This window comes from Lonchura striata, chromosome 20 (assembly GCF_046129695.1).
Source record: "Lonchura striata isolate bLonStr1 chromosome 20, bLonStr1.mat, whole genome shotgun sequence".
Lineage (NCBI taxonomy): Eukaryota > Metazoa > Chordata > Aves > Passeriformes > Estrildidae > Lonchura > Lonchura striata.
The window spans coordinates 8,576,952-8,602,785 of record NC_134622.1 but is presented as its reverse complement, the minus strand read 5'-3'; the positions used below and the strand labels follow the sequence as shown (position 1 = coordinate 8,602,785).

Here is a 25,834-nt window from a genome sequence, read left to right as displayed (position 1 = left end):
TGGAGGCTAAAGACCAGCCCTGTCTGCAGAACTCCTTCCACCTGCTCAAAAGGGAGAACTTCTGGTGGCAAGGGACAAGCTCAGGGAGGAGGAAAATAAAAAACCAACCAAACACCCAGAGTTATATAAATTTGCTTTCATATGAAATTAAGGTGGAAAATGAAAAGCTACAAATGCTAAATTAAAAATAAAACCAAACCAGAAAATCCCAAACCCTTCCAGCCAGCACAGGCAGTCAAGATATTTCTGTGTTTAGTACAGAAATAAGTATTTTCCTGTCTCAGTTATTTTTAAAGTTATGCTAAAGAAACCGAACAGATCCCCTTAAACATTAAAAAAAGCCTTCTGTGCTGAGGCTAAAAATTGTCAGAAGCAGTTCTCCAAGTTGGAAGCAGAACTGTGATCCAGCTGGCATTCCATAAAAACCCAGGCAGAGGGAAACAGTTTGGATGTACCACTCTGGTCCTTACCTGTATCCATTGGCCTCTCTGTGTTGAGACTGTCTGTACTGCCTTGGTATAACTGGCCCCCAAGGGTGGTCTTTACCTGTTGATCTGACAGCTTCCCAGTACTAACAGACCTGGACAGGAAAACACATGAATTCCCCCCCAAAAAAAGGTTATTCAGGAATATTATCCAACTTGCAACTAAGGATAACTAGGATTCTTGGTATTTACTACAGAGAATTTTTCAACAAAAATAGAGAAAGTATTGAAATCTTGCTTGTTATCATGGATCTTCTAAAATAGAGCAAATAATAAAACTAAAGAGACCTTTTGCTCTTGAAAAATTTATATTGCAAATTTTGTCATAGAGATTTGCAAGCAAAAACTGAACAGGTTTTACAGGGGCAATGAAATTCCAGATTCAGCTAATCAAAACAAAAGGGAACTAGACAGCAAGACAAAGTACTTCAGGAAGTCCCTACTATATTTATAGCCAGTACAAAATGTTTCTGTTGCACACACCAAAGCTCAGCATCCCCTCACAGCTTTTTCACCCTCTGAGAGTTGCTGTGTGCAGTTCTGCTGCCCAGCTGCCTCCCCCAGGAATGCCAAGTTTCTCCTAAAACAAGTGGGAGAGCTCTAAGTTATCACTTAAACAGAGGGCTTTGGGGAAATATCTCTTATAAACACCTCACCTACTCAAAGATGTCCCTTCCTCTTTCAAAATTAGACCTGAAATTTGATGAAATGTTCTGTTCCTGGCAGTGCCTACCTGCCAAAGGTGGTTTTGCTGTGCTGCTCTGCCTGTTTGTCAGCTGCCTGGCTGGAGTGGAAGTGTGTGAAGTCCCTTGGGTCAGTGATATCTTTAGGCTGCAGCAGGGTTTCAGCCAAGCCCTGGCGATTTGCCAGGGCCAGCAAGTTGGAGGATGCTTGAGTTTTAGGTATTTTGAAAGGAGCTGTCGCCTTTAAGAATCAAAAGCAAGAACACACCAAAAAAAAAAATCAAAGTTAGAACCCCAAAATATGCTTGGTTTCAGGCGCTGTGTTACTGAGAATTGCAAATGTAACAAACCTTAGTGGGAGAGCCGATGATTGTTGGCAGTGGGGTTTTGAAGAGCCAGTCTGAGCTCCTGGGTGAGGACCCCATGTGCTTGGTAGGGGATGTTCCCAGGCTACCTGGCCTGCTTGGCTGTGGGGAATGACTGTATCCATACCCAGCATAGGATGGGCAAACTGGGTCTGAATGCTGCTTTCTGAGCTTCTGCTTGTTTTGGTAGATATCTGTGAGAGTAGGAGCACTCTGCAACCTCGCTCCCATCAAGAGTGACTGTGGAGATTGAGATGGTGGTATAGGAGAACCTGTGGAGATGACAAACAATAAGGTAAAACTCTATTTGCAGTGCTTGCAAAATATATTGATAAAGCCAAAAATTCCAGAGAACAATGTTAAATTGCAAATATTGAAATGTGTGTGATCATTAGCTCACTAGATAGCAAGGAGAATGGATCTGGCCCATGGATTATTTGAACTATTGCTACACCACACTGATGAGACCTCCAAGCTGCCAAATAGGCACAATTTCAGGCTGACAGCTGTCCTGGCAGCTGCAGTACTTCTGGCAACCTCCACTAAGACAAATAAAGAGGTAAGATTCAGCAGGAATGGCATAACCAGCACTGAAATCCCAAGCTGAATAGAGGTTCTCAAGGCCTGGAATGATCTTGCAAACAAGAGCATGAATGGGACATTGCATGTTAATGACTTGTTTTGTGGGTAATGGCTTCATTTACAGACAAAGGCAGCTCATGATCCTGCAAGAAAACTAGGAACTAAAAAGAACCAAATTATTCAGATGGAACAGTTTGGGGACATGACTTTGAGCAGTTGTTTACTTTTTAGTCTGTCAGACTGAATCTTTTTTCAAAAGCTGACAGAGGAAGTCCACACTTAGGTACAAGTGCAGTTTCTCCTAAAGCAAATGGGAGAGCTCCAAGATATCATTGAAACACGGGGCTTTGGTAAAATAACTACATATATAAGCACCTCACCTACTCAAAGATGCCCCTCCTCTTTCAAAAACAGGCCTCAAATCTGATGAACTGTTCTGTTCCTCGTGTATGTTTTTATGTCTCATGATAAGGAACTTGTGCAAAGTTACAAACAGTACATCAGACTTCAGCATTATGGTCACAGCTTCCCAGGGAAAATGCCTGCCTGAAACCTCTAAGAACTGACACTGAAGTGAGTTTCACTCATGTTTTAAGGAAAAAAAAGAAAGAGGGAAAATCTGAACCATACAACTAGAGGTTTTTAAAAGGTGGCCATGAGAATCTTCTGAGAGAGGCTTCATTTCATAAATGTCTGCTCAAAAAAACCTCCCCAAACTTCTTGTAGCTTGTTCAGTAAAGTGCCCAGCTGTTACAACACATCTTTCAGCCTTCTTGAGCCCATGTTTTTGCTAGTTGGATTTTGAATATGAGCTACTTCATCTTGATTTCATTCCACTCCATTAGGCAGTATGTTTCAGAACAGTCTGTCTGCCTGCAGCTCTAGCACAGGGATCAAGTCTATTTCTCATTAATTTTGCAGCCAAGAATTTGCTTGCCTGAAATCCCTCTGCTTGTCTGTCTCACAGCACTGGGAAGTCTTCACCTGTCATTTTAGAATCAGTCTGAAATCTCACTGGTTACTGTTCCAGTGTTGTTGCCACCCCAGGGAAGGCTTCTGAATTAAAAGTGTGTCCTCTGCTGCCACTGGCAGCAAGAACAGCTCAATTAGTTCAGAAGCTACATTACGAAAGACATCTTCAGTCCTTAGAAAAATCTCAGTTCAGATGACCTCACCTCACCCAAAGCAAAATACTGCTTCCCATACCCATTAAAGTGTTGAGAAACAGACTCTCTGCAATTTGTGGTATTGTACAAACAGAAATACCACAGCAGTCATTTCAAATTAAGAAGTGAAACTAAGGAGGAAAAGAATGCAGAAAACATATGAAGAAATGAAACATTAAAACACCTGCCAGCCATAAAAACAGTGCTGTTACAAGTTAGTTTGATATTGGCAAAAGGCACTAAACCAACAGCCTGACAAAACTCTATCCAAAGTAAAGTTGCAACAAGAAAAGCAAACACAGTGCCTTGTGTTCTTTTCATACACACTCCTTTTCACTTTTTGAGAGACCATTCCATATGTAAGGATTCACTCATTCCTTTTGTTGAGCCAGCTGCTGGCACAGAAATTATCAAGGCAATTTTTGAGACACATCACAGAACTTATTTCATATGGATGAAACCATTCCCAGACATGGCTGCTCCAAGAAGTGAAGGCTCAGATGGTTTTGGACAAGAGTTAAATAGGACAAAAACTCACAATGCAGTTTCAATATCACATCATAGAAATTCAAAATAAAAACTAGTATTTTAGCTAGAGAAGAAAATGCACCCAAAATGCGCACAGAGCAGAAGAACAAGTTGCTGAGTTGCATATTCTTATACCAAATCCTTCTGGCATTACAGTGCAATTCCATCTTTAACAGTCTCAGAACATCTTCAAGTCCTATTTCTTCCTGATCTTTTTTTTTTCCCCTGCTGGCACGCCATAATGATTTATGACTTGCAAAGCTTGCTGACTGCTTAGCAACAGGAACATCAGATCCCAGCCGATTTCCCAAGGGAATGACGAAAACGTGTTGCACGCTGTGCACTGGCAGCTCTGCCTCCCTTTTCTGAGAACTGGCATGACAGAGCTGGTCTATCAAAACCAGATTCTGAGAAGCATGTTACTACCATTCATTATAAACCAGCCCTGGTTAAGGACAGGCTTCATCAGAGTTGCTGTTCTATCCTGAGAACAAGAAATTTCAGTCGCTGAATTATTGTGTAGGGAATCAGTTATGGGCAAAGGTGTCACTCAGGCCACAAATGAGCTGTTTCCATAAATCTCAGTGTATCCTATTAACCCATTCTAATGTTTGTTGGCTCTCCTACCCCTTCAGAAAATGTTCTAGAAGCTCTATCAAAACAATGCTGATTGCATTGTCCAAAGTCACTCACCTGAGAAGTTTCTACTCCTTGATTCATGTCCTTGGAGTTGTCCACAACAACAGTGCCCAAGCTGCTCAGGTATGGTTCCAACTATGCAAACAAAACCAAAACATGGATTTACATTTTCTACTTCACTTACAAAAGCTAAAGCAAGTGAAAACCTAGTTAGTTTACTTCTGTGAGCCATTTAACAGAAATTATTTCTGCACACTTGACCTGGCTGGGCAGGCTGTGGTTTGAAATGTGGATGGAAAATGAAAATTTACAATTCTAATAAATATTTGTAGGGAATGGTATGTTTATAGTGCTGGGCCCATGTAAGGACTCATAAGGAGTCTTTCTTATCTCTTATATTTTTAGTATAGAAATTTATATTCTTTTCTCCTCAGCAGAAGCAGTTTTGCTAGTGCTGTAGTTACCAGACTAAACAGCATATTTCAATTATATTAGTAAGCTCAAAGCAGCACATTTCACTTAAATCTAAATGAATTTCTACCCTGTTATATTTTTACTCTGTCTCAGGTTTAAGATTAATTTCAAGCAAGAATCTGCTAAAGCTTTACTAATTGCTAAGCATTTCTGTGCTTACCTAGTGGTGAAGGAGAGTATGGTCTGGAAGATCCTGTGGACAGCCTGCGCCCAACGGCCTGGGCAGTGTCAGCTGGCACTGGAGAGCACGAGCCCATCTTCATGAACCCCATTGGGCTGGTGTTGGAGCGCCTCACAACCCCGGCTCTGGCAAGGGAAAGGAATGGTCACACACACACTGTGCTCACTGGTTCCCTGAGATCAGCTTCAGAATCCCCCCAGGGGAGTCTGATCAGTTAAAGGAAATATTGGTGTTTCAGCTAAGAAGTTGAGCTTTCCATACTGACAGTAATCAAGATTTAATTCCCTTTGTTACCACAGACTTTTAAATTTTGAATGCCATAATAGTCTGTTAACTGGAGAACATTAGAATAGACTTCCCTTAGTACACCCTAATCTTCAAAAACTTGATCATAAATTTTTTTTATTTCACAACCAAGTATTGCTGTAAGTGCCCATTTTTTAAACAGCAAAGATTCTGACAGAATTTTCATATTGTTTCTGGAATACAGATCAGATAACTGAAAACAGATTATTTAAGGGAAAGTCATTTCCCTGAATGTAGCAACTATAATCAAATCGGGGACCCTGGAAAAAATATGCAAGAAGCCCTGGGTTTTGTTTTTGTAAAGATCTCCAGAGTTCTGAGTAGTCTATTTATGAGCCTTTGACCTTCACCAGCCTGATCCTGTCGACCACAAGGCAGAGAACAAGCCTGGCTCACTAGAGCCTCATAATGAGACAAGCTGGTTAACTGGCATGCCAAAAATTGTTTCCTTGATATTCTACAGAACAAAGCATTCATCTCATCACTACATGTGTGAAAACAAAACATAACTTATTACTGACATTTCAGTTCATGATGTAATGCCATGCAATACACAAAGAGCAGCAAAAAAGCAAGACTTCATCTTTTTACCTTCTTGGGCTGCATTTTGAGTGAAAGAACAAGCTCATTTTGTTTTCACGAAATGTTTCAAGTGCCCATCCAACAATCTTAAGATTTTGAAGGGCTTTTATTTGTTATCATTGAAATGTCTCTTTAGCATGGAAAAAAAAATCCACAAGAAAGCAGGGACATGTGCCAGGGTACAAACACCAAGCAGAAGCAAGGGAAAGGAGTTAAAAAGCCCAGCCTCACCTGGGTGATCCGTGGGGGTTTGACACGGGGCTGGCAGTGGAGGAGAGGTTCTGTTCTATGCGCTGGTAATTCCGGAGCTGGGTGGGAACCGGGATCGGCGCCGTCTCGCTGCGGGGGGACACGGAAGGCTGACAGTGCCTGAAGTTGGAAGGTGTGGAGACAGGAGATGAATACAGGTAGGTAGGTCTCACTCTCTCAGAATTCTACTATAGGAATTTGGAGAAAATCTAGGAAACAGGCAAATGAACTTCTTCTGTGCTCCCTGGGTGCTCTGAGATCTCAGTTTGTCCTAACCCAGCTCCAACGCTGCACAGAGGAGGATCAGGACCTGTTCAGGACTCCCTGCCTTCCCTGCACTGGCTGGGATCACACAGAGCTGGGAGTCAGCCCTTGGTCACACATCACTGAGATCTCCAGAACCCTCTGACTCCCTGCCAAGCCACCCGCTGTGTTTACCACACTTGAAAATAGTGTTCTAGGAAAACCCAGAGCACCAGGGACAGGAAGTTCAGAGCAGGGCTGGAATGTGGACAAAAGCCACCGAAGCACAGGCAGAGATATCCCCAGAGACATCATGAACTTGCAGGAGGAAAACATGTTATGTAATGTAAGAACCAATCCCTGCCAGGGGGAGCCAAACCACACACCTGAACATTAATCCACAGATTCCAACTGCAGATTGCCCAAGTTCAGCTGGAGTGTCAGTGACCTCAGTGTGGCTCCTGACAAGGGACTCAAACCACTGCATGTAATCAGTAACCAACACTTTTAAAGGAAAATGGAATTCAACTGAAAGAATTTCAAACAAATGGGCTGTCTGGAAGATAACAATTTTAGTATCTGGTCCTTTATTGGCCACGTCTTTAAAGAAAAAATTACAAATTCTTAGAAGAAATGTGAAAAAAATTCTCTAGAAGACAGGCAGTTACAAGACTCACTGGCTCCAGCTGAACAGAAATCTGGAGTTTTTTTCTGTAATTGTTCTATTCTCTTTGCTACCACTTAGAATGAAATATTACTTCCTAATAGGCACAGAACTTCCTTAGCAAAAGAAATAAGTTGGTCCTGCTGTTGCCACCCAGTTTCTGGATACCACAGAATAATTTGGAAGTTGGCTGTGGACACACAGTCAGCAGAAAGCCTGAAAACTTCCAGGCAAGGAGAAGGACTCCCAAGTGGAAACCACAGGAAGGCTGTGGGCAGCCTGCCATGACTACACAGCACACTCAGGGAGCACAGGGAGCCTCTCCCCAGGAGAGGGAAGCAGATGTTATTTAAAATGTGGCAGTGACACTCAAGAGACCATGAAGGCACTTCAACTTTTAAAGAACTCAGCACAAGAAACATCTTCCCCTACTCTCACACAGCCTTGCAGGGAGGTCCAGGCAAGCTCTTGAGCAGTGAGCTAACAGGAGGAGCAGTGCTGTGTGAGTGGGGTGCAGAGGCACAGCCCCATCAGGGTTCCCCAGCTCAGGCCCAGAGTGAGCTCTGGTCAGGCATCCTCCAGTCAGAGAAAATGCAATACAGATGTGTGCAGAGCTGCATGCAAATCTTGTTTGTCTGAGATCCAGAAGGTAAAACTGATAATAAACCACAGGAGAGTGAACCACCTCGACCTAATCTGCCCATTCTGGCTGGAGACTATCTGTGAAGACACACAGCATAAAGCAGCATAATTTATGGGCACAATTAATTCAGTTTCATCAGCTAATCAGAAAGATTCATTGTTTCACAGGGCATAACCTTTTATAAAACACCAAAAACCAAAGAACCTACAAACAATGAAAGAATATTTGCCAGGAAATAAAAAACCAAACCCCAAACCAAAACCACCATCTTGTAGAATATCAGACACACACTCTGCCTTCTTCAGACCATGACCCATACATCCCTAAATGCAGTTATTGAATTAACTCAGCCAGTAATTAAATCAAACTATTATAGTACAGAGTGTGAACAGTAGGCAGCTATTTCTGATCACACGATCATTTAGCTCTTAGCAATGTACAGATAACACAACTGGAATATTTTCATAACATTTCTAACTCTAAAAACTCTGCCTGACACAACTTAAAAAAGGAAAAAACAGTGAATTTATATTACACTGTAGATGGCCAATTCAGAATAAATGGGTCTCTACAGGCAAACCATCCCCATTATCTGCTCTTAAACATAAACCATGAGGTTAAAAGCTGTATCGACAGCCCCTGTCAGCAGATTTCCCCAACTGCACAAAGATCAGCACAAAGTAACAAACTTTTCTTGTGACAAGCATTTCTAAACAAATAATGCTGACTTGCAGCCCTCTAGCACTGGCACAACCCAAAAATGCAACCAACATTTTAGCTTTATTCCCCAGTTAGCCACTCATCCTCTTTCTGTCTGTACTGAAAACATAATGAAATTCATCACTTGGACAAATTCTGCTTGGATATTCCATGAGTAGCTTAACACCATAATTAAGCTTTACATTTTCCAGTGTAACACAGGAAAGATTTCAGGCCCCACTGATGAAAATCAGTTCTAATTTAAACCAGGAGAAACTGAAGCCTACAGCCATGAGGAAGAAAGGGGACTAATTACCAGTCCTGCTGATGGAAAACCTGCAATACATGTTTAGCTCCTTCATGTGACTTTGGCATCTTGTGAGACACAACCATGAAATTCTCAACAATCACTTGCACAAAAGCCACACCCAGTGACCAGACAAACCGAGCCAGCCACCAGACACAAATTCACTGCAATCTGGGCTTTCAAAGTTCCTCTTCTCTCACGACCACTTTGTAAAATGTATCTGCATTCAACATCTTGACTCACTACATGAAGGCTGTGCTGTGCTTCCCAACACCAAAAAAGACAGTTATGTCCCTAAATTTCTGCTTTTAAGCAGTTCAGAATTTGAACAAAGAATGCTCTCAACTCCTTAAGGAAATCTTTTGGGGGTTCACCAGAGAAGGCATGAAGGGTAGAGAGCCTGGAGAAAAGAGGTCTGGCTTCTATTTTAGTCCAGTTTCACAATTCAAAAAAAAGAAATCAATAAAACCACACCCATAAAATAGCAGAGAATCTAAGGTCACATCACACACCTGTTAGCTGTACCAGAAGCAGCACTTCGAGAAGAGGCTGTGGATGGTTTCTGTACAGTTCCTGAGCTTCCAGAAATAGTTAATGGTGACTGCCTGTGAAAACAAAAGCCACTGTCAAAAGACAGGTCCTCACACCAGAGAAACATTACTTGGCAGCAAAACTTCCTGAATTCAAGCTGTTTAGATACTGAAATTAAATTCTTGTTTATCTTTCAGAAAGTCCACAGAGCTATGACAGCCCAGTGCCAAAAGCCCAGAATCCCCCTCTGCAGCTGCAGCATCAATTTTAGAAGAGGAGGTTTCTTTTGGAAGAAGCTCAGCACACCTACCCTCCACACATCAAGAACTCACTGGAAGCCCGCCTGCCAGCTGCTCCCAAAGGCATATCATCTGCAGGAGGGAACACATGGAAAACCCACGTCAGCAAGCAGAATCAGAAGAAAAAAAAAATAGACCTTCCATATTGCTGTTATAGAGAAAAACATTTCTGTGAATATATGAAAGCTTCCCACAAAAGGTTTTGTGTAGGAAAATGGAACTGGGGAAGGGAGTTCTTCACCAAGTTATTTTGCTGTTTGTTTGTGGGTTTCTGCCACATTAATAATAATTTTGAAATAAACTCCATTGTTTAGGAGTACAAGGTATCAGCACTGGGATGGAATGTTTACAACAATGGATGGCAGAAACCCTTCAGGCAGTCAGTCAGACAAATATTTACCACAACTGGTGGCATCATCCAGAAATCAGCTGACTTTGTGCAATTCAGGTTGGGACCATGTCATAAATGTGCTACATCCAAGTTTTTCCTTTGTATAAGCCCAGGCTGATGTTTTACCTTTCATGTTAGAAGTGTTTTTATGTTTTTACCTACAACTGTTATTTAAAGCTCTAGAGCATGAGCTATACATGTTCAGTGAGTCTGGAGGAAACAAAGTGCCTGCTTCCACAAAGAAGTCCAAGAGGATCCTTGGGTCTTTTATCAGCAGCTGTTTACAAGTGAATCTCTTCCTCTACTGCCAAGCCCCACTATTTTCCATGACTTTAAACCACGCCTATTGCATATTTGTCTGCTCAACTGAAGATTAAAATGTCCCAGATGGATGTGTAGTACCAAAGAGTTTCCTTCCAAAGAGGAATCAAACTACATAAATTAATTTCAGTTTGAATTCTGACACATTTAGAGCAAAGAGAGCCAAAGAACAATAGGAGGGAGAAGTGTGTTATGAATAAAAATTGGGTTGAGATGTAAAAATAAGAAAGGTTCTTACATGAATGGTCTGAAGAGATATTGTGTGGGACAAGAACAAAGTCATCTGTGTCACAAGAGGAGTTCTTGCTACTGGTACTGGCAGAGTCTTTAGAGACTTGAAGATAGTTAGGAGGACCCAGTGGAGGGGAAGACAAATTTTCTTCTTGAATGTGCTGCATGTCTGGCAGAGACTGGAGGGGGGCGGTGGAAAAAAGAAAGTTACAAAAACCCACTGTAAATCCACTGATTCACAAAGTAGAAATGCTTTTGAACTATGACATTTCAAATACTGGATAACCCTGTAGTGTCAGTTTAGACAGTTCTATACTGATCAGGCTGTGAGTTTAAACAATTGGGATTTATTCAATCATTCCTGGTGATACAGATATGCCTGTTCCAAATGTCAAATAAAATTGGAAGTCACTGGTTTGCAATAAGGGGTCTTAGCCAAAAGGGCCAACTTAAAATTTATTTTTAACAGTCATTACATTGCAAACCATACCAGAATATCTAAAGATTTGCTGCTCTAGCATTTGATATTTGTATGGGGTTTTTTTACCTTAACGAAAAAGAACAACAGAACCCCCACAAGATACAACACAAGGAACAAGAGAGCACCAAACCGTTAATAGTATTTAAGGAAAAAACAAGGGTGTTTCTTGCTTTTTGCTCCTAAACATGACAGTTTACTGTGCTCAAGTATTTTAAGATTTTAAAAATTCATGAATTCTTGGCTAAACGTTACAGAAAGTATTACAGAAAGTATTTTCTGGAGATTGTTGTGCACAGAACTTACTGGAGGAGAAGCAAAGCGACAAGGAGAGCTACCACAGGAACTGCCAGAGACTGAGCCTGGGTATGTGGGCACTGGTACAGGACAAGCTAGAAGAGAAAAACCCAGAGAAGTTAAAAAAAAAGAGACTAAGACTACAAAAGGCTGAATTTCAAACAGATTTCCTCACTCCTTCTCATTCATAAGCCCTCAGACAGCTTATAAGAACAGCACATCCTCAATCACATGAGGGTATTTAAGTTCAGTGCAAACGTCAAAAGAACAAGTAAATAAGTATCACATTTCAGTCTGGCATAATACAAGAAAGGATTCAACACTCGGGCTCATAATAGAGCACAACAACAGGCAGGCTGAGGAAAATGTCTCATAAACACTTAGTGTGATATTTGGCAGATCTTTCTCCCTCCCAGCCCACAGCATTCATCATTTACACAAATAAGTGGAAAAAAAAAAAAAAACAACCAACTACTTACATTTTTTCACTGTTGAAATGTGATCCAGGAAAGGGTGGTTGAAAAACGCTTCTGTAGAACAAGAAACAACCACCATTGTGAGTAGATGTACAAATGACAGAATTTACAGACTGTACTGCAGATGGTGATAAATGGTTGCCTTCCCAGAATCAACACTGCAGAGCCAGAGGGTGAAGAGCTTATAAAAGATTAAAGCTTTCTATGGTACGTGCTGCCATAGAGTTTGGAAAGGAAACGAGAATCAATTTAATAACATCAAACATCAGTCAGCAAGGCAAATCAGACTGAATCACTAGAAGAAGTCTTGTGACTGCACTTAAAGCCATGTACACAAGAAGCCTCCCTATACTGCTGAGGAAATTATGTTCTCTGTGGTAGTAATTCACTTTTAGTCTGCTCTTCAAAACAGTGAGCATTTTTCACATCAGACACTGAAAGTATTTTCAGCTCTGCCTTTCCCAAGGATTGACATTTATTTTTGAAGCCATTAATGCTACACCTTAGGTGGCAAAATAGAAAATCACAGCAGAGCCATTCTCCTTTCCACTTCCCAACAGCAGAACATGACCTGTGTGGCCAGTTCATGGCATAAAAACAGATTTAGACACCCCTTCCTTAACAATTCCCTCAGTGAACTCGCTGTTGTTACATTAGAAATACTTTGCTTTTGTTGTAAATGGATATGCTGAGGCACTTTTAATTGACCATAACCAGTTGGCAACCAGGTTACATGGAAAGTTTTGTTCTGCAAGGAGCAGTGTTCAGCTGGTTCAGGGAATTTGAGGGTTGGTGGGAGCCAGCTGCTGAGCTGGGTGAACTTTAATGTCCTAACACTGGAGGAAAAACAATGCTGTGTCTCAGACATAAGCCAATAACAAGGAGAAGAAAAAAAAAGAAAGAATCTGAGGCCTGCAGTATCTCTCTTCCTTCAGCAACACTTTTCTCCATGACCCGATAAGGGAAGGAATCCAGCTGTAATGCCTGAACAATGTAATTATTCACTTGAACACAGGGATCAGGTGCTCTCCAGCTTTTGTACAACACCTGCTGTTCTACTTCATATTGCTGGAAGATCAACAACATTTCCAGTGCTATTTTTACTTTAACAACAGGCAACTGGGCTCTGCTATAAACTCTCCCTTTCACTCCCTTTGCTAAGCACATTCCAGAGCAGCCCCTTTGAGGCCCTTTAAGTGGCTCAGCCAAGGAAAACATGACTTTCATCACTACCATTCTGCTTTCTATTTTTCTTTCGAAGCACAAACACTTTCTCCCACCACCACAAGTGATACAGTGAATTTCCCATGTTTGAAGAAACTATAGGGATCAGCACACCCAGAGTGCAGAGTGGAATCAATTACTCACAGTCCATGTTTGTGATGTATTATTTCTCCTACACATAGAGATTTATATACTGACCTCTGGATACTGTCAATATAATTTGTCACATTCTACCCAATTATTATGAGCTTTTTCTGGATGTGAACTAAAATGTTAAGATTAATATTTCCCAGCAGCTATGATAAAACTGCATTAACTGCAGTGCTATAAAATTTAAATAAGCAGCATGAATATCATGACATACAAGATGCAGCTAAGAAGAATTATCAAGATGTAACTGCTCAATAGTGTGTTTCCAAACTGGATTCTTCCAGTACATGGAGATCAGAAATGGCTGCTCCCGGTCTGATGCTAAAACACCAGTTAAAATCACAGAAATAAGACTTCAACATGAAATTTAAGGTATAGCAGTAAATCCTTGAAGGAAAGAGCACAATTGAAAGAATTTAACTGATTTATATTTCACTACTTATAAACAAAGTCATGATTTATGTGCATCACTTAACACTGACAGTAGTTATCCAGTGATTTGTTTTAGCTACTCTGCTTTCTTTATGAAAACAGAGAAGAAAAAAAACCACTTCACTTCTCATGTAATTGGCTGTGGACAAAAGGTCAAGATAATTATTTTGGTCACATGAATACAACTAACAAGGAAAGTCAAAAGAGCAAAAGGAAAAAAGAAATACATACCAAAGTCCATTCTATCCTTTTGATTTCTCTGAAGCAAACCCAACAACAGGTCAGCCAGGTAAGCTGATGTTTCCCTAGGAATGCTGCACACAAGAGGAAGTAAAACATGCATTAAATGTAATGCATGCATTGCATAATGCATACCACATTGAATTTCAGGGAATCAGCATTCTGCCACATCCCTAAGTCATCACTATCTCTGCTTTACAGCCTTAGTCCATTTAGTTTGCTACAATGAAGGCAAGATGCAATATGATTCACTGGTATCACACTACATCCTTGCAAAGATAGCAACAGCGAATGTTTTTATGAATCCCAGGCATTCCCCAAGATGAAAAAGTGTTCAATCAACAAGTGTAAGTGACAGGAAAGGCCACAGTGACATACCTAGGAATCAAATTCCTGTTCTTTTCATAAAACATTCTCAAATCTTGAGGACTATTGGCCTGTCAAATAAAAATGTACATTAATTAAAGCTCGGTTTCATGGAGGAAATAGCTTTTGTTCCTAAGCACACATACACAAAAAGGAGACTTTTGTATATGGGCATTAAAGGAGAAAACACCAAGCAGAACAGTGCCTTCAGCACTGAGGATCCTTATTTATGTATTTCCTCTGGATTGAACACACTCATCATGCAGACTAAGCATAAACAACTTCTCCCTTGCTACTCTCAAGCCTTTGCAGCACCAACACTCAGACATCACTTGCTTCTGCTTTCCTGACTAGAAGAGCCCCAGGAATGTCCTTCAAACTAAGGGAAAAGGAAAAAGTGTTACCTGAAAAGGTGGCTTTCCAACAAGACACTGATAAATCACAGTTCCTATGCTCCACAGGTCTGCTTTAGCATCATAGTGTTGAGACATAATCACTTCAGGAGCCTGGAAAGAACAGCAAAGTCTCAGAAGGGAAAACAACAAAAGGAAAGCCACAGCAGTATGAATCTACTGTCAGAGCAGTATTAACAGAGACCACTTCATGGTAAGAGAAAAGTAACATTTTCCTGTGCATCACATGGCTTGAGAGATACCATCTCCATCTAAAATGAAAGCTGAGTTTCAAAACCACAAAGAAACTAGAAATGCTGATGTTCTGAAGAAAGCATTCAGCACGTGGCATGTTTGGGAAGAGGGACATGTTATTTACTTGGCTTCTGCAGTTCTTATTCTGGACAAAGTGCCACTAAAAAATGTTTGATGTCTCTCTGATTATAACAATCATGGTCTCCAAATCCCAAGGGAAAAAAAAAAGGCAGTAAAACTATGGAAAGGGGAGCTGCACTCTGTCCCTGATCTTGGTAAAGCAACATGAGGCATTTGCCAATCTGCAAACAGTCAATTATTTTGTTCTGGCAGGAGAATGTTTGAGACAAGCAAGATAATGTGAAATATCCCTTACCATGTACATAGGGGAACCACACAGAGTTGCAGCCATCATGTTGCTGTGCAGATAACGAGCAAACCCAAAATCAGCTGTGTAAAGAACAACCTTGGTCAATGAAGAGAAAGATAATTTTCAAATTTTTACAGTCCAGAAATCACCTGTCTCTGACTGAAATCTGCTACAATTAACAGTGTGATTGAAAAAAGACAGGTTTAATATCTAGCCAGCTACATGGAATAGTAGAATCTTTGTCATGCTGAAAGAATAATGTATTATCTTTCAAATGAGCAAGCCAAGAAGCAGCAGTGACATCATTTGCACAAACTGCTGCTCAGGCACCTCCCCAGCTGCAGAACAGCCTGTCTGGCGTCAGCAGGAAAGGATTAAAGTCACTGGCTAAATATAAATGGCTCATTAAGAGTGATGAATATACAATCTGCCTGCAGTGAAATCACATCAGGTACAAGCTGAAGAAGTCAAGTTTTAGGTGCCTGAATTTTCCATGCAGGCAAAAGCATCTGAAGCTATCAAGGTAAGGACAGCAAGGGAAGAAGTTTTGTCTTCCCTGTGCAGTTTTTGAGCAAAAGTATGAAAATGAACTTGTTAAAAACAAGGTAGTTTTAAATGGACACTTCACAGACAACAAGGAGTGATTAAAACCCCTGAAGTGGCCTCTGCAGAGGAATTTGATAGTATCCTGAATATTTGACATCTCTTCCCTGTTACAAGGCCAAACCTCCCTTCAGCCATGCCAAAAATAGATCATAACCTTCATTTCTCATATAAGCCTTAGGAGGATCTACCACTAAAAAAGAAAACAGCTGGAACTGCAATTGGAGTCTTGCATATACAGAGTTTTAAAATGAGTTAAAGGCTACATCAAGTTTCAAAAGTTAGATTTATGCCTAATTTAAAAAGTTTAGTACTAGAAACATCAGCTAAATAGATTTGTCCTGCAGCTTTAATCAAACAGCTCTTTATAATTCAACCTTTTTTTATCCTGAGAATGCAGCACAGCATGAAGCTCATCATTCTTGACTTGCTGTGTGATTTGCATCAATTGAATACACTCTGTATCCAGGGCTTGGAGAGACATTTCTGAGGGGGGGAACAACCCAAGAGTGCTGATTTCCCCTTCCAGTGAGGCAGAATGTACCTATTTTGATGCGTATGCCACTGACGCTGGATTTCCGGCGGCTGGCGTAGGACAGCAGGATGTTCTGGGGTTTGAGGTCCCTGTGGATGATGCCTTTGCTGTGCAGGATCCTCATGGCTGCTGCAATCTGCTGCAGGAACACTCGGATGGTGTCCTCACTCAGAGTCCCCTTAGCTGGCAGTGACACACAAAGGAGCAAGGGGGAGAATAAATATCAGTAGCTTTGGGTAAAAGCAATCAGCTTCATGGTGATCGACTGAAAACCAAATGAGTTATAATCTAATTATCATGAATTACAATCCTGTCTCCAGTGTTTTTCTACAAATGTAAATATTCTCAACAATATAAACATCACCATAGTTTTAGAGCAGCTACAGAACTATGAATCATCTGTTTTTCCAGTGGTTTATTCAACTTGGTAGCAACGTAATTGTAAAATTTCTCAATTGGCATTAAATCTCATGAAGTCTTGAGCCGTGTTATGGGAAAGATAGGTTGGATATTAGGAAAACGTTTTCTATTATAATGTTCTGGAATGGTCTGCCCAGGGAGGTGGTGGAATCACCATCCCTGTATTTAAAAAAAGCCTGGATGTGGCACTGAGTGCCATGGGTGAGGTGTTTGGGCTGGGTTGGACTCAATGATCTTTAAGGTCTCTTCCAAACCAGTCATTCTGTGAATTCTGTGAAATCCTAAACTGGCTAAAAAGGCAAAGGAAGCATGAAAATAAAATAACTTCACATTAAATGCATCCAAAAATCATGTTAAAACCTGAAGACATAAAATTTGTTCTTTATGGGGATGCTGACAACCACCCTGCTCAGAAATTTCATCCACAGGAAAACTTATTTTGAAAGGAAAAAAATGACATGCATGTTTGAAAGTCTCTTCTGAAGTTATTATCTCATTCTGCAGCCCAAAAAAAGCTCTGAACACAGGAGCTGGATTGCACTGAGTCTTTCCAAAGGTTTTAATGGCAAGTGAAATTAGGCTTTTAATACACACAGTTGCCATAACAATAGCTGTGCATAAAAAAGATTCCTTCAACAGGCTGAGATACAAGGGCAAGTAGAATATTTTCATCAGGAAAAACATGAAGATTAACATCTCTGCTCAAAATTTTGGTTGGAATAAGAATCCATTTGTCATGATTTAGAAATTCTGTCCTCACTTTGGGCAGAGCCATGGAAAATCTCTCCTAAGGCAGCACTGCCTCTTTTTCAGAGCATTATTATATAAGTAAATCAGTGTTTTTAAGTTCACATCTCGGAAAAGAAAAACAGGTGGAAACACTGGGAACAGCCCCCAAAATGCAGTTTTAGAAATAGAAACCCACACATTTTTTCAGCATGCTGCTGATGGTTAACTACAGCTTCTCTCTCATTGACAAATAAGGGAATGTTACATTCAGCTGTGGCAAAAAATAAAAAAGCACTTTCTGTCTGTGTGTTATCATATTCATTTACCCATATTTAAAGCACAAGCCAAAAAATCCCAATGATGAAAAAAACAATGGATGTCAGGAATACAGAATATAAACACATAAAGCAAAATAATAGGGAAATACAGTAATCAATTACCTTGTAAGTAATCTGCCAAGTCCCCACCATTGCAGTACTGTTGAGGAAAAAAGGGTTTTATTCAAAATACAAGCACTAAAACACCTGCTACATAATTTCTACTTTGTCATCTTTTTAATGAAAATTAGATCCCTTCCAGCTGCTTGCCTTAAAATTGTTTTGTCAATTATTTGTAATTAATAATTCGAGGTGTCACATTTCATCAATACTTACAGTATCATAACATGAAACTGAATCATTTATGAAACTAACAGTGCTGGTAAATTTAATGGGGCATAGGAAATTAATAATTCACTTTTCAAGATAGTTTGTTTTAGCAAGCAGGCCATGGTTAGTTTGCAGCTGTGCAAAGGTATAGTTTTGTCTAAAAGTCTTTAAAATCAACCAGAAACATACATGTTAACACATACCTCCATGACCAAAAAGACAGAATTGGGCATTTCCTAAAAGAGGAGAAAAAAAAACTGATTTAAGAATGTGAGAACACAAAGTCTGCACCTGCATTAACCAAGTGTAACATGGGATTTTCCCATCACTGAGACACCTTAATGTAAAGTCACCGTTTCAGAGCAGAGCAAAAATGTAGATTTTCCACTATGAGATATATTACATTTCCAAAAATATTTTCATATGCAAAGCCATAAAACCACCAGGCAATACTTCCACAAAGTGTCTTCCTGAGTGAGCCCTTGGCAGAGGCACACCCCTGCCATGTTCCTCATGGCAGAGCTGGGAGCTGTGTCCATCCTCCTCAGATTTGCCAAAGCACTGACCTCCCACGACCCCTCTGCAACCTGAATTCCCTCTCTTGTAACTGGGGAAAAGTTCCTGAAAGACAGATTGCCCAATTTCTACTGTAAATTATCCACACATTTCACAAATTCAGTTACAAAAATATATCTGTGCTTAAACCTGACTGTAACAAAAACATTCATCCTGGCCTGACCCATCTGTGCTAATAATCAACATTGTTTTCCACAGTCTCCTGCACAAAACAGTTCTGTTGGGCCTACAAAGTTGAAGATTCCAAGAGTTTTTATAGAGCAGAAGTATTTTTTCTCCCTCTGAGCTGATTGAGATTGAAAGAACACAAAGAGAACTGGAAGGAAACTAAGGGAAGTATACAGTAAACAGGATGATGCTTTAAGTTACACAGTGTGCTACCTCCCTTTCCCTTTAAAAATAAACTTAAACAAGGGCTGACAGATTGAGGGAAAATATGTTTTTTATGGCAGTTGAAGGAAAAAAAAATGAAACGGCACCAGACAAGGCCAGGCACATGCCCCAGTGGGAAGTGGGACTGCAGACAGTCTGACTAAATTCTGCTAAAGTGTCACAAGAAAGTCAAAAGGGACATTGCACAGCAAAATAAACACTGTGAACTCAGCCACCTTTCTCTGTGCTTGCACTGACACTTCAGCAGATGCTCAATTTGACCTCTCTGGCAAGAATCACCACCAGGGTGCCATTGTCAAGGGCTCGCTAACAGCTTATGTTAGAAAGCTTGAAAAAGAGAAATAAAAGCAAAAATGGGCCCATGGCCCCAGGCTAGAGAAACCAATGACCCTAAACACCACACACAGCACAGAGCTTAGGGATGGCTCAACCCATCAAGGACACTGACATCCAGACAACTCCAAATAATGATAATAATTACAGTTCAAGATGAAATGGCTGGTTTAAGATTAATTCAAGACTAATTTCCTGCTTTACTTTTGGGAAGCATTTTGTCACTCATGTCTGTGTTACAGAAATGCATTTGAGGTTCTTTCCAGCCCAAAACATCAAGCACATTTTGCAGATTTGTTTACATTTGGAAATTAGCTTCAAAGAAAGCAAGTTTCTAGGAGTATGAGTCAAATCTGTTGGGAATGGCAGGCAAACTCCAAACAATATAGAATATTAAAGCAGTAGCAGATCACATTTCAGGAACTCTCAATTGTTCAATGTTTCTGCAATAGCTGTGGCCAACATGAACCATAATTGACATTGCTATAAACACCTCAAAACCTCAGTGCACACAGCAAAGCAAAAAAAACCACTAGTAATTACCTGCTTTGCATATTACTGAAAAGATATAATTGTTCCTTTTTGCATTGTTCCTTTGCAACAACACCTTCCAAGACAGAAGCTGTCTTTTAGGAATCCTCAAGATGCCAAACAGCAACTCTGAGATCCCAATTTATCAAACTGAAATTTCTCCCAACTGAGGATCACCTCACTTAAAGGATAGCTGTGATGTGGAAAAGAACAACTCAGCTATGAAGCAGGAAAAGTCCATTCTCCAGTGACAAGAGAATTTCCACCCCAGCTTTGCAATCCCATGAATCACAAAGATGTTCCACGGTGTCAGAGCCTCCACTGCACAAAACCAGCAGCTTATGGCAGCATGGAATGCTCAGCTCATGACAGACATTTATTCATCACAGAACTAAGAGGATGTGTTCGCTGGATTCCCTTGGAAACAAAGTCCTCTCAAATGAGCTGCTCTCTCCAGAAGCACAGAGCTGATGATTTGCCCTGTTGTACCAGCCCTCACTTGTTTAGAAAGTCATTTCTGCAGACCACAGTGAATTGCCCTCAAATAGAATTACTATTATTTTTTAAAATTTATATTCTTGATGAAAAATAACAAGTCACCAAGTAAAGTCACAGTAAGAAGTAGAGCATATTTCCTTAATGTAGCATAGAAAATTTATTTTACTAAATCAGCAGAGCAGATTAAGAGATTCCACAAAGCCATTTTCCCAGGCTCAAAAGTCCTCTCCAATTCATAGTGAGGAAGTAATAGTTGGCACAGAACTGATACCAACCTCCCCAACCACAACTTGTCCCAACTTGAACTCATAACCAAACACTTTTCAATATCCCACCAAGACAAGCTTTAGTTCAAAACAGCTGAACTTGTTCAACCCTTCAGCAGTTTTAGAGACATATTTTGCCCTTATAAATTATTTTGCTGAACAATAAAGCTCTCTCTCCCTATCAACACTCCCCAGACTTGTGGTTTCTGTTGACTTGCTACACAGAGCAAAGTGCTCAAAAAGGAAAGATTAGAAAACCAGCATGTTTCAGATCTAACATTCAGGAATAAAGCTGATCTAGCAAGTTATTTTAAACTGCCTCTTGAAACAGATAACAAAGCTTTCAGCAATTTGAATTGATGTACAGATCACAAAATTAGTGCAGCTGGAGTTGTTCTGACCTACACTCCTACCTAGATAAATAAGTAAAACAAATATCTGCTGTGTTGCAACAATTACCAATTCTCCCTAGCAACTCTTTTTTCCTGCTGAAAGTTTTCTTGATAAAAACCTACTTTTGCTCCTTTTTATTCTGAATCTAGGTTTTACTTGCAAACAAAGGCCAACTGGAAACCAATTTACAATTCTGAAAGGTAAATAGATAAACCTAAGAGAAAGAGGTTAAGAGGCAACATATTTGCCAAAACTTGCTATGTTTTAATCCAAAGCTTCCACCAGTTGTCTTGGGGGATGCAAAGCTCCAGCTTGAGTCACAGTCTCAGCACAGTGGTTCAATTTAAAAAACATTAATTGCAAAAGAAGTCAAAACATCCGTGGTTACTTCCAAGAGCTGTTGCTAGATCTCTGGAGTACTGGCAGAAACATTCCTTCAACGTCATTTTGGTTCACAAGTCCTCCTTTAGAACAAGCTGAAGGTCTGCAAGGAGCTTAGTGAGCTCCCAAAGCAGAAACTGTGGCAAATAGTTACTCTTCTTTTCACTTCTGTAGATTTTATTTCATTGCAGTTTATGATGGGAGTCCCCAAAGCAGGAGAGTTAACCTGACAGCTTGTGCACTGCTGTTACCTGATTAATTTTCTGCTATGTTCATTTGTGCTATATTGGATATATATTTTTTTTTTTGCCCAGGAACACTTTTTTTTAATGATATAATGAAAAAGGACAGGTGCAGATCTTTTAAAGGCTGTTTCTCTCTGTATTACAGACATTCTTGGTTTACTTTGTTGAGTGCAACACAGCAACAACTTCTGTGTTCAGCTCCTATCACCCAAGGACTGAACATTTTGTTAATTCTGACAAAATGTTAAATCTCAGACTAAATGTCACTTGACATGTGCCTGTAGGATTCAAACAGGGTGCATGCTGCCAATTATTCACATAAAAGAGCAATCAGCCATGGAGAAATGCACCACAAGAACTGGATCATCCATTAGCTGTTAGTGAAATGCTCTATTTAACCAATATATGGGAGGTGGGGAAAGGGGCTGCTCTGCTGCCCAGCGCCAAGGAAAGGCACAGCTGCTCTCAGCACAAAGGTTCAGCACACTTTTGTACAAAAAATCATGTGAAACAGTTCTGAAATTCAAATTACAGCATCCAGGCACAGCAGGTAAGCAAAAGACTAGTAGTAACTCTTCTGAAACAGATCTGAAATTCAAATTACAGGATCTAGGCACAGCAGGTAAGCTAAAGCCTGTGTAGTAACTCCAGCTCTGGTTCTGTGGGCCACAACAAATTCTAATCCTGGTTGTCTCCAACATTTGCACTGGCATCATTCCTGCACTGTCATAACCAACATTTCAGCTGGCACCAGCTCTCAGGTAGTGTTTCAAAACCTTTACAGTTGCTACAGGGCAGGATTTTTCTTTTATCTGAACAGCATGTTCTCATTTGATTATTTTCACACAGACACAGGGGATGGATATTGACAAACACAAAGGCCTTAAGCAAGGAGCTAAGGGAACAAAAATAAAGATATTGAGACACCCTCTGTTCTTCTGGGATTGTGGAGGCAATGAAAGCTGTGAGACATTGAGATCAGGAGCACATACAGGATGCCTGGAGCAAAAATCTCAAGAAACACATGCAATAGTACCAGACAAGTGGAGTCCTTGGGTAAACCAGAGGTATTTAATTCCTGCTGCTAAAACAACAGTTCCTCCCCTCAGCAGCCCTAGTGAGAACTCCTGGGCTCACTGTGTACAACAAAGCTGAGCTGTAGGTCCCAGAAGGATTTCTGGCTCCATTCCCACTGGCTTTCTCTGCTTCCAAGGACAGCAGAAGCAGCTGCAGGTTTTTTGTCTGCTCTGTACCAACAAGCTAAGACAAGAAACAATTTTTATCCAGATACTGTTTCTCCAATAAAACTCCAGAAATTAGTTCTCCCTAAACTACTGTTCAAATGGCAAACTTCAGACTCTATACTGTGAGGACATTAATTCACTCTCCTAAAATGCTAACTCTAAGATACATTACAGGCTTCCTTTCTGAGGGCTGACATCCTAGAGAGGTTTTGAATTAAATTATTTGCTAAAACAGGCACTGTCTGGCACAGTGCAAGAGATTCGTTCTACTCAGCACACACTTGGGATCATGAACTGCACAAAATTGTAAACTCATGTCCTAAATATAGAACATTCCAAATAACTTATTGATACCTTCATTCCACTTCAGTGGAATACTTTATCCAAGGATCTCAGTGTATTTTACACTGTAAGTTAGAGGCTATTTTAGACTCCTTTTGCTTTTGAGAAACAGTGCCTCCACTTCTCCAATTAACAGGATCCAAGACTGATTTTCTTTAGCAGGATGAATGACATCCTACAGCACCACCATGGGAAAAGAGTTGCATCCTTAAACCATTTTAGAGATTTGGGAGCTTTTTATTCTTGAATGGCAGACAATCAAACACTTGCCCAAGAAGATAAGTGAAAAAATGTCTCTTTTGCTATCCACCTATTGTATCTGAGTTTTTTTTAAGCATTTCACAGAAAAATTCATGTCACTTGGAGAGGTGAGCTATTTTCCAAAGCCCTAGTGCTAAAAAACATTTGTCTCTCACAGATGGAGGGTTTTTATTTAAACATCTCTATAAGTTCCCTCAGCCTGGGCACCATGGCCTCCACACCCTGGTGTGTGCAGCTCCCCAGCCCTGTGAGGTGGCACCAACAGCAGTGGAATGCTCTGCTTACATAAAATGCTTATCTGCAGCTCAAACCTGCCAGGGCTGCACGTCCACCTCACGGAAATCAAGGGCAATTATCCTGCTGGCTGCAGAACAAAACATTTTTATGCCACCATTAACACACAGCAGTTCACTGGGGTGTGGCTCCAGACGAATGGGCACTTCTAGTAATTGAACTCCAGACACACTAATAACATATCAAAATGGTATTCCCAGGAGATGAAGGATGAGCAGTGGAGAAGGTCTGAAAAAGTTCATGCACAATCAGCTGAATGGCCCACAGGTTTGTCTTGGATTTAATTAAAACTTTTATGGTGTATCTGTCTTTATTATACTGACTTGTGTGTGGTCATGCAACAGGAACACAACCGTAAATGAAGAGACATGAAGGAGAAGGAATCTAACTACTTCCTAAGAATCAATCCAAATGAAGCTTTTTGTAATACATAAAAGAATAATTGTACATTCATTCTCAAAAGTTACATTCCAAATTGCTATGCAGGGGTACAGCTTGAATCTAAAGTACTGCTATTAATTTATTATTGAGATGTGAAAGTATTTATCCTTGATCACAATCAATTTACACTTTTTTCACTTAGTTTTTCCACTTTCATTGCACACCATCTTTTCTGTCTGAAAACTCAGAGCAACAATCAGCTGTTGACTTGTTCAGCTACATGATCTGTCAAACTGCATCTGAAACAGGAGCATTTTCTTATTTCAAACTGTCTAAGGTTAAGAAAAGCTTCAGCCCAACAGAACTACAAAAATAAAACAGACTCCCATTCACACTGGGAACTTCCTACTGTGACACAGACTCCACTGGCTCCAGCACTGATGAAAAAAAATGCTTCTGTAAACTTAGAAATAGCTTGAAATCCTAAAGTCTTATCTGCTGGACTGTGTCACCGTGTTCACAATACCCTGGCAAACAAAAAGGGCAGCACATGCTAGAACATTAAATGCTACAGAAAATTGGTAGGTGTAACAGCCTACTAAACATGTGAATGCCTTGCATAGTGTTCATTCTTGCTGGGTTATAAATTAGTGTAATCACAGAAGGTAATGATGTCTGCCACTTCACAAACACAGCAGAAAGGGAAAAGCTTATTTGTGCAAGTGGCACACTCTTTATTCCATATTTTGCAAAGCAATTCCTTCTCTAGAAGCAGCATCCTGCTGCCAAGCTTTGTGTTTGCTATGAATGTACTTGAAACATATCAAGGTACAGGACACAGGTTTGCCCTTCTCTTTGCTTTAACTGCTCATTTTAAACAGAATAGTTGGTGACAAGCAGCAACACCCCCTTCTCAAATGGAGCAGCACTGATCATTCAAAAAGTTCTGTCATCCTTTCCTGGGTCAGAACAGAAGAACCTAAAGGTTATGTTTATAAAAACCCTTTAGGTAAAGAAACCATAGACAACTGTAGGACTCTGTAGTCTCTTTCCTTGTGCATAAATCAAAAGAACAAGAGTCTCTCCAAGCTCAGATGTTAAATCAAAATACCTAACTAGTCCACTACCCCCAGGGTGAGCTGCAGAGCTGACTAAGGAACCTTCATGTATAAACAACAGTAAATGATAAATCTGAAATTCAGCTGCTTACTCACACACCAACACCCTCAGTCAACAATTCCAGTTGCTTTTGAGATGTCTGGACATACTAAATTTAGATTGCTGAGAGATTATTTCCACTTAGCAATGCTCAGGAAAACCTTGTCTTCTCAAGAAGCACAACAGACTATACTTTCCCTCTCAGAGCAGATAACATCATTCAAAATGAAGAATGTTGAAGTCAAGATCCAGGAAAAACAATCTACAGATTGAACCTAGAAGTTCTGATGCACAGTCAGGTGCTACATGAACATCTCAGCTTTGTACCAAAAGTCACTTGAGTCCTACAGCCCTA

The 25,834-nt window shown here is 40.3% G+C and overlaps 1 protein-coding gene across 1 annotated transcript in view; it reads right to left on the bottom strand.

Moving 5' to 3' along the window:
- Positions 1 to 25,834, bottom strand: part of ULK2 (unc-51 like autophagy activating kinase 2) — a 36,373-nt gene that overhangs the window by 6,814 nt on the left and 3,725 nt on the right. The window contains exons 4-21 of the mRNA XM_021524906.3: positions 18,387 to 18,419; positions 17,977 to 18,013; positions 16,397 to 16,570; positions 15,256 to 15,329; positions 14,637 to 14,738; positions 14,245 to 14,303; positions 13,858 to 13,940; positions 11,824 to 11,874; positions 11,354 to 11,439; positions 10,577 to 10,748; positions 9,638 to 9,698; positions 9,309 to 9,401; positions 6,223 to 6,360; positions 5,083 to 5,228; positions 4,503 to 4,583; positions 1,519 to 1,805; positions 1,219 to 1,409; positions 471 to 580 (exon numbers count right to left, since the gene is read on the bottom strand). Of these exons, the coding sequence (XP_021380581.1) occupies positions 471 to 580; positions 1,219 to 1,409; positions 1,519 to 1,805; positions 4,503 to 4,583; positions 5,083 to 5,228; positions 6,223 to 6,360; positions 9,309 to 9,401; positions 9,638 to 9,698; positions 10,577 to 10,748; positions 11,354 to 11,439; positions 11,824 to 11,874; positions 13,858 to 13,940; positions 14,245 to 14,303; positions 14,637 to 14,738; positions 15,256 to 15,329; positions 16,397 to 16,570; positions 17,977 to 18,013; positions 18,387 to 18,419 (1,978 nt within the window). The remainder of the gene's footprint in view (positions 1 to 470; positions 581 to 1,218; positions 1,410 to 1,518; positions 1,806 to 4,502; positions 4,584 to 5,082; positions 5,229 to 6,222; positions 6,361 to 9,308; positions 9,402 to 9,637; positions 9,699 to 10,576; positions 10,749 to 11,353; positions 11,440 to 11,823; positions 11,875 to 13,857; positions 13,941 to 14,244; positions 14,304 to 14,636; positions 14,739 to 15,255; positions 15,330 to 16,396; positions 16,571 to 17,976; positions 18,014 to 18,386; positions 18,420 to 25,834) is intronic.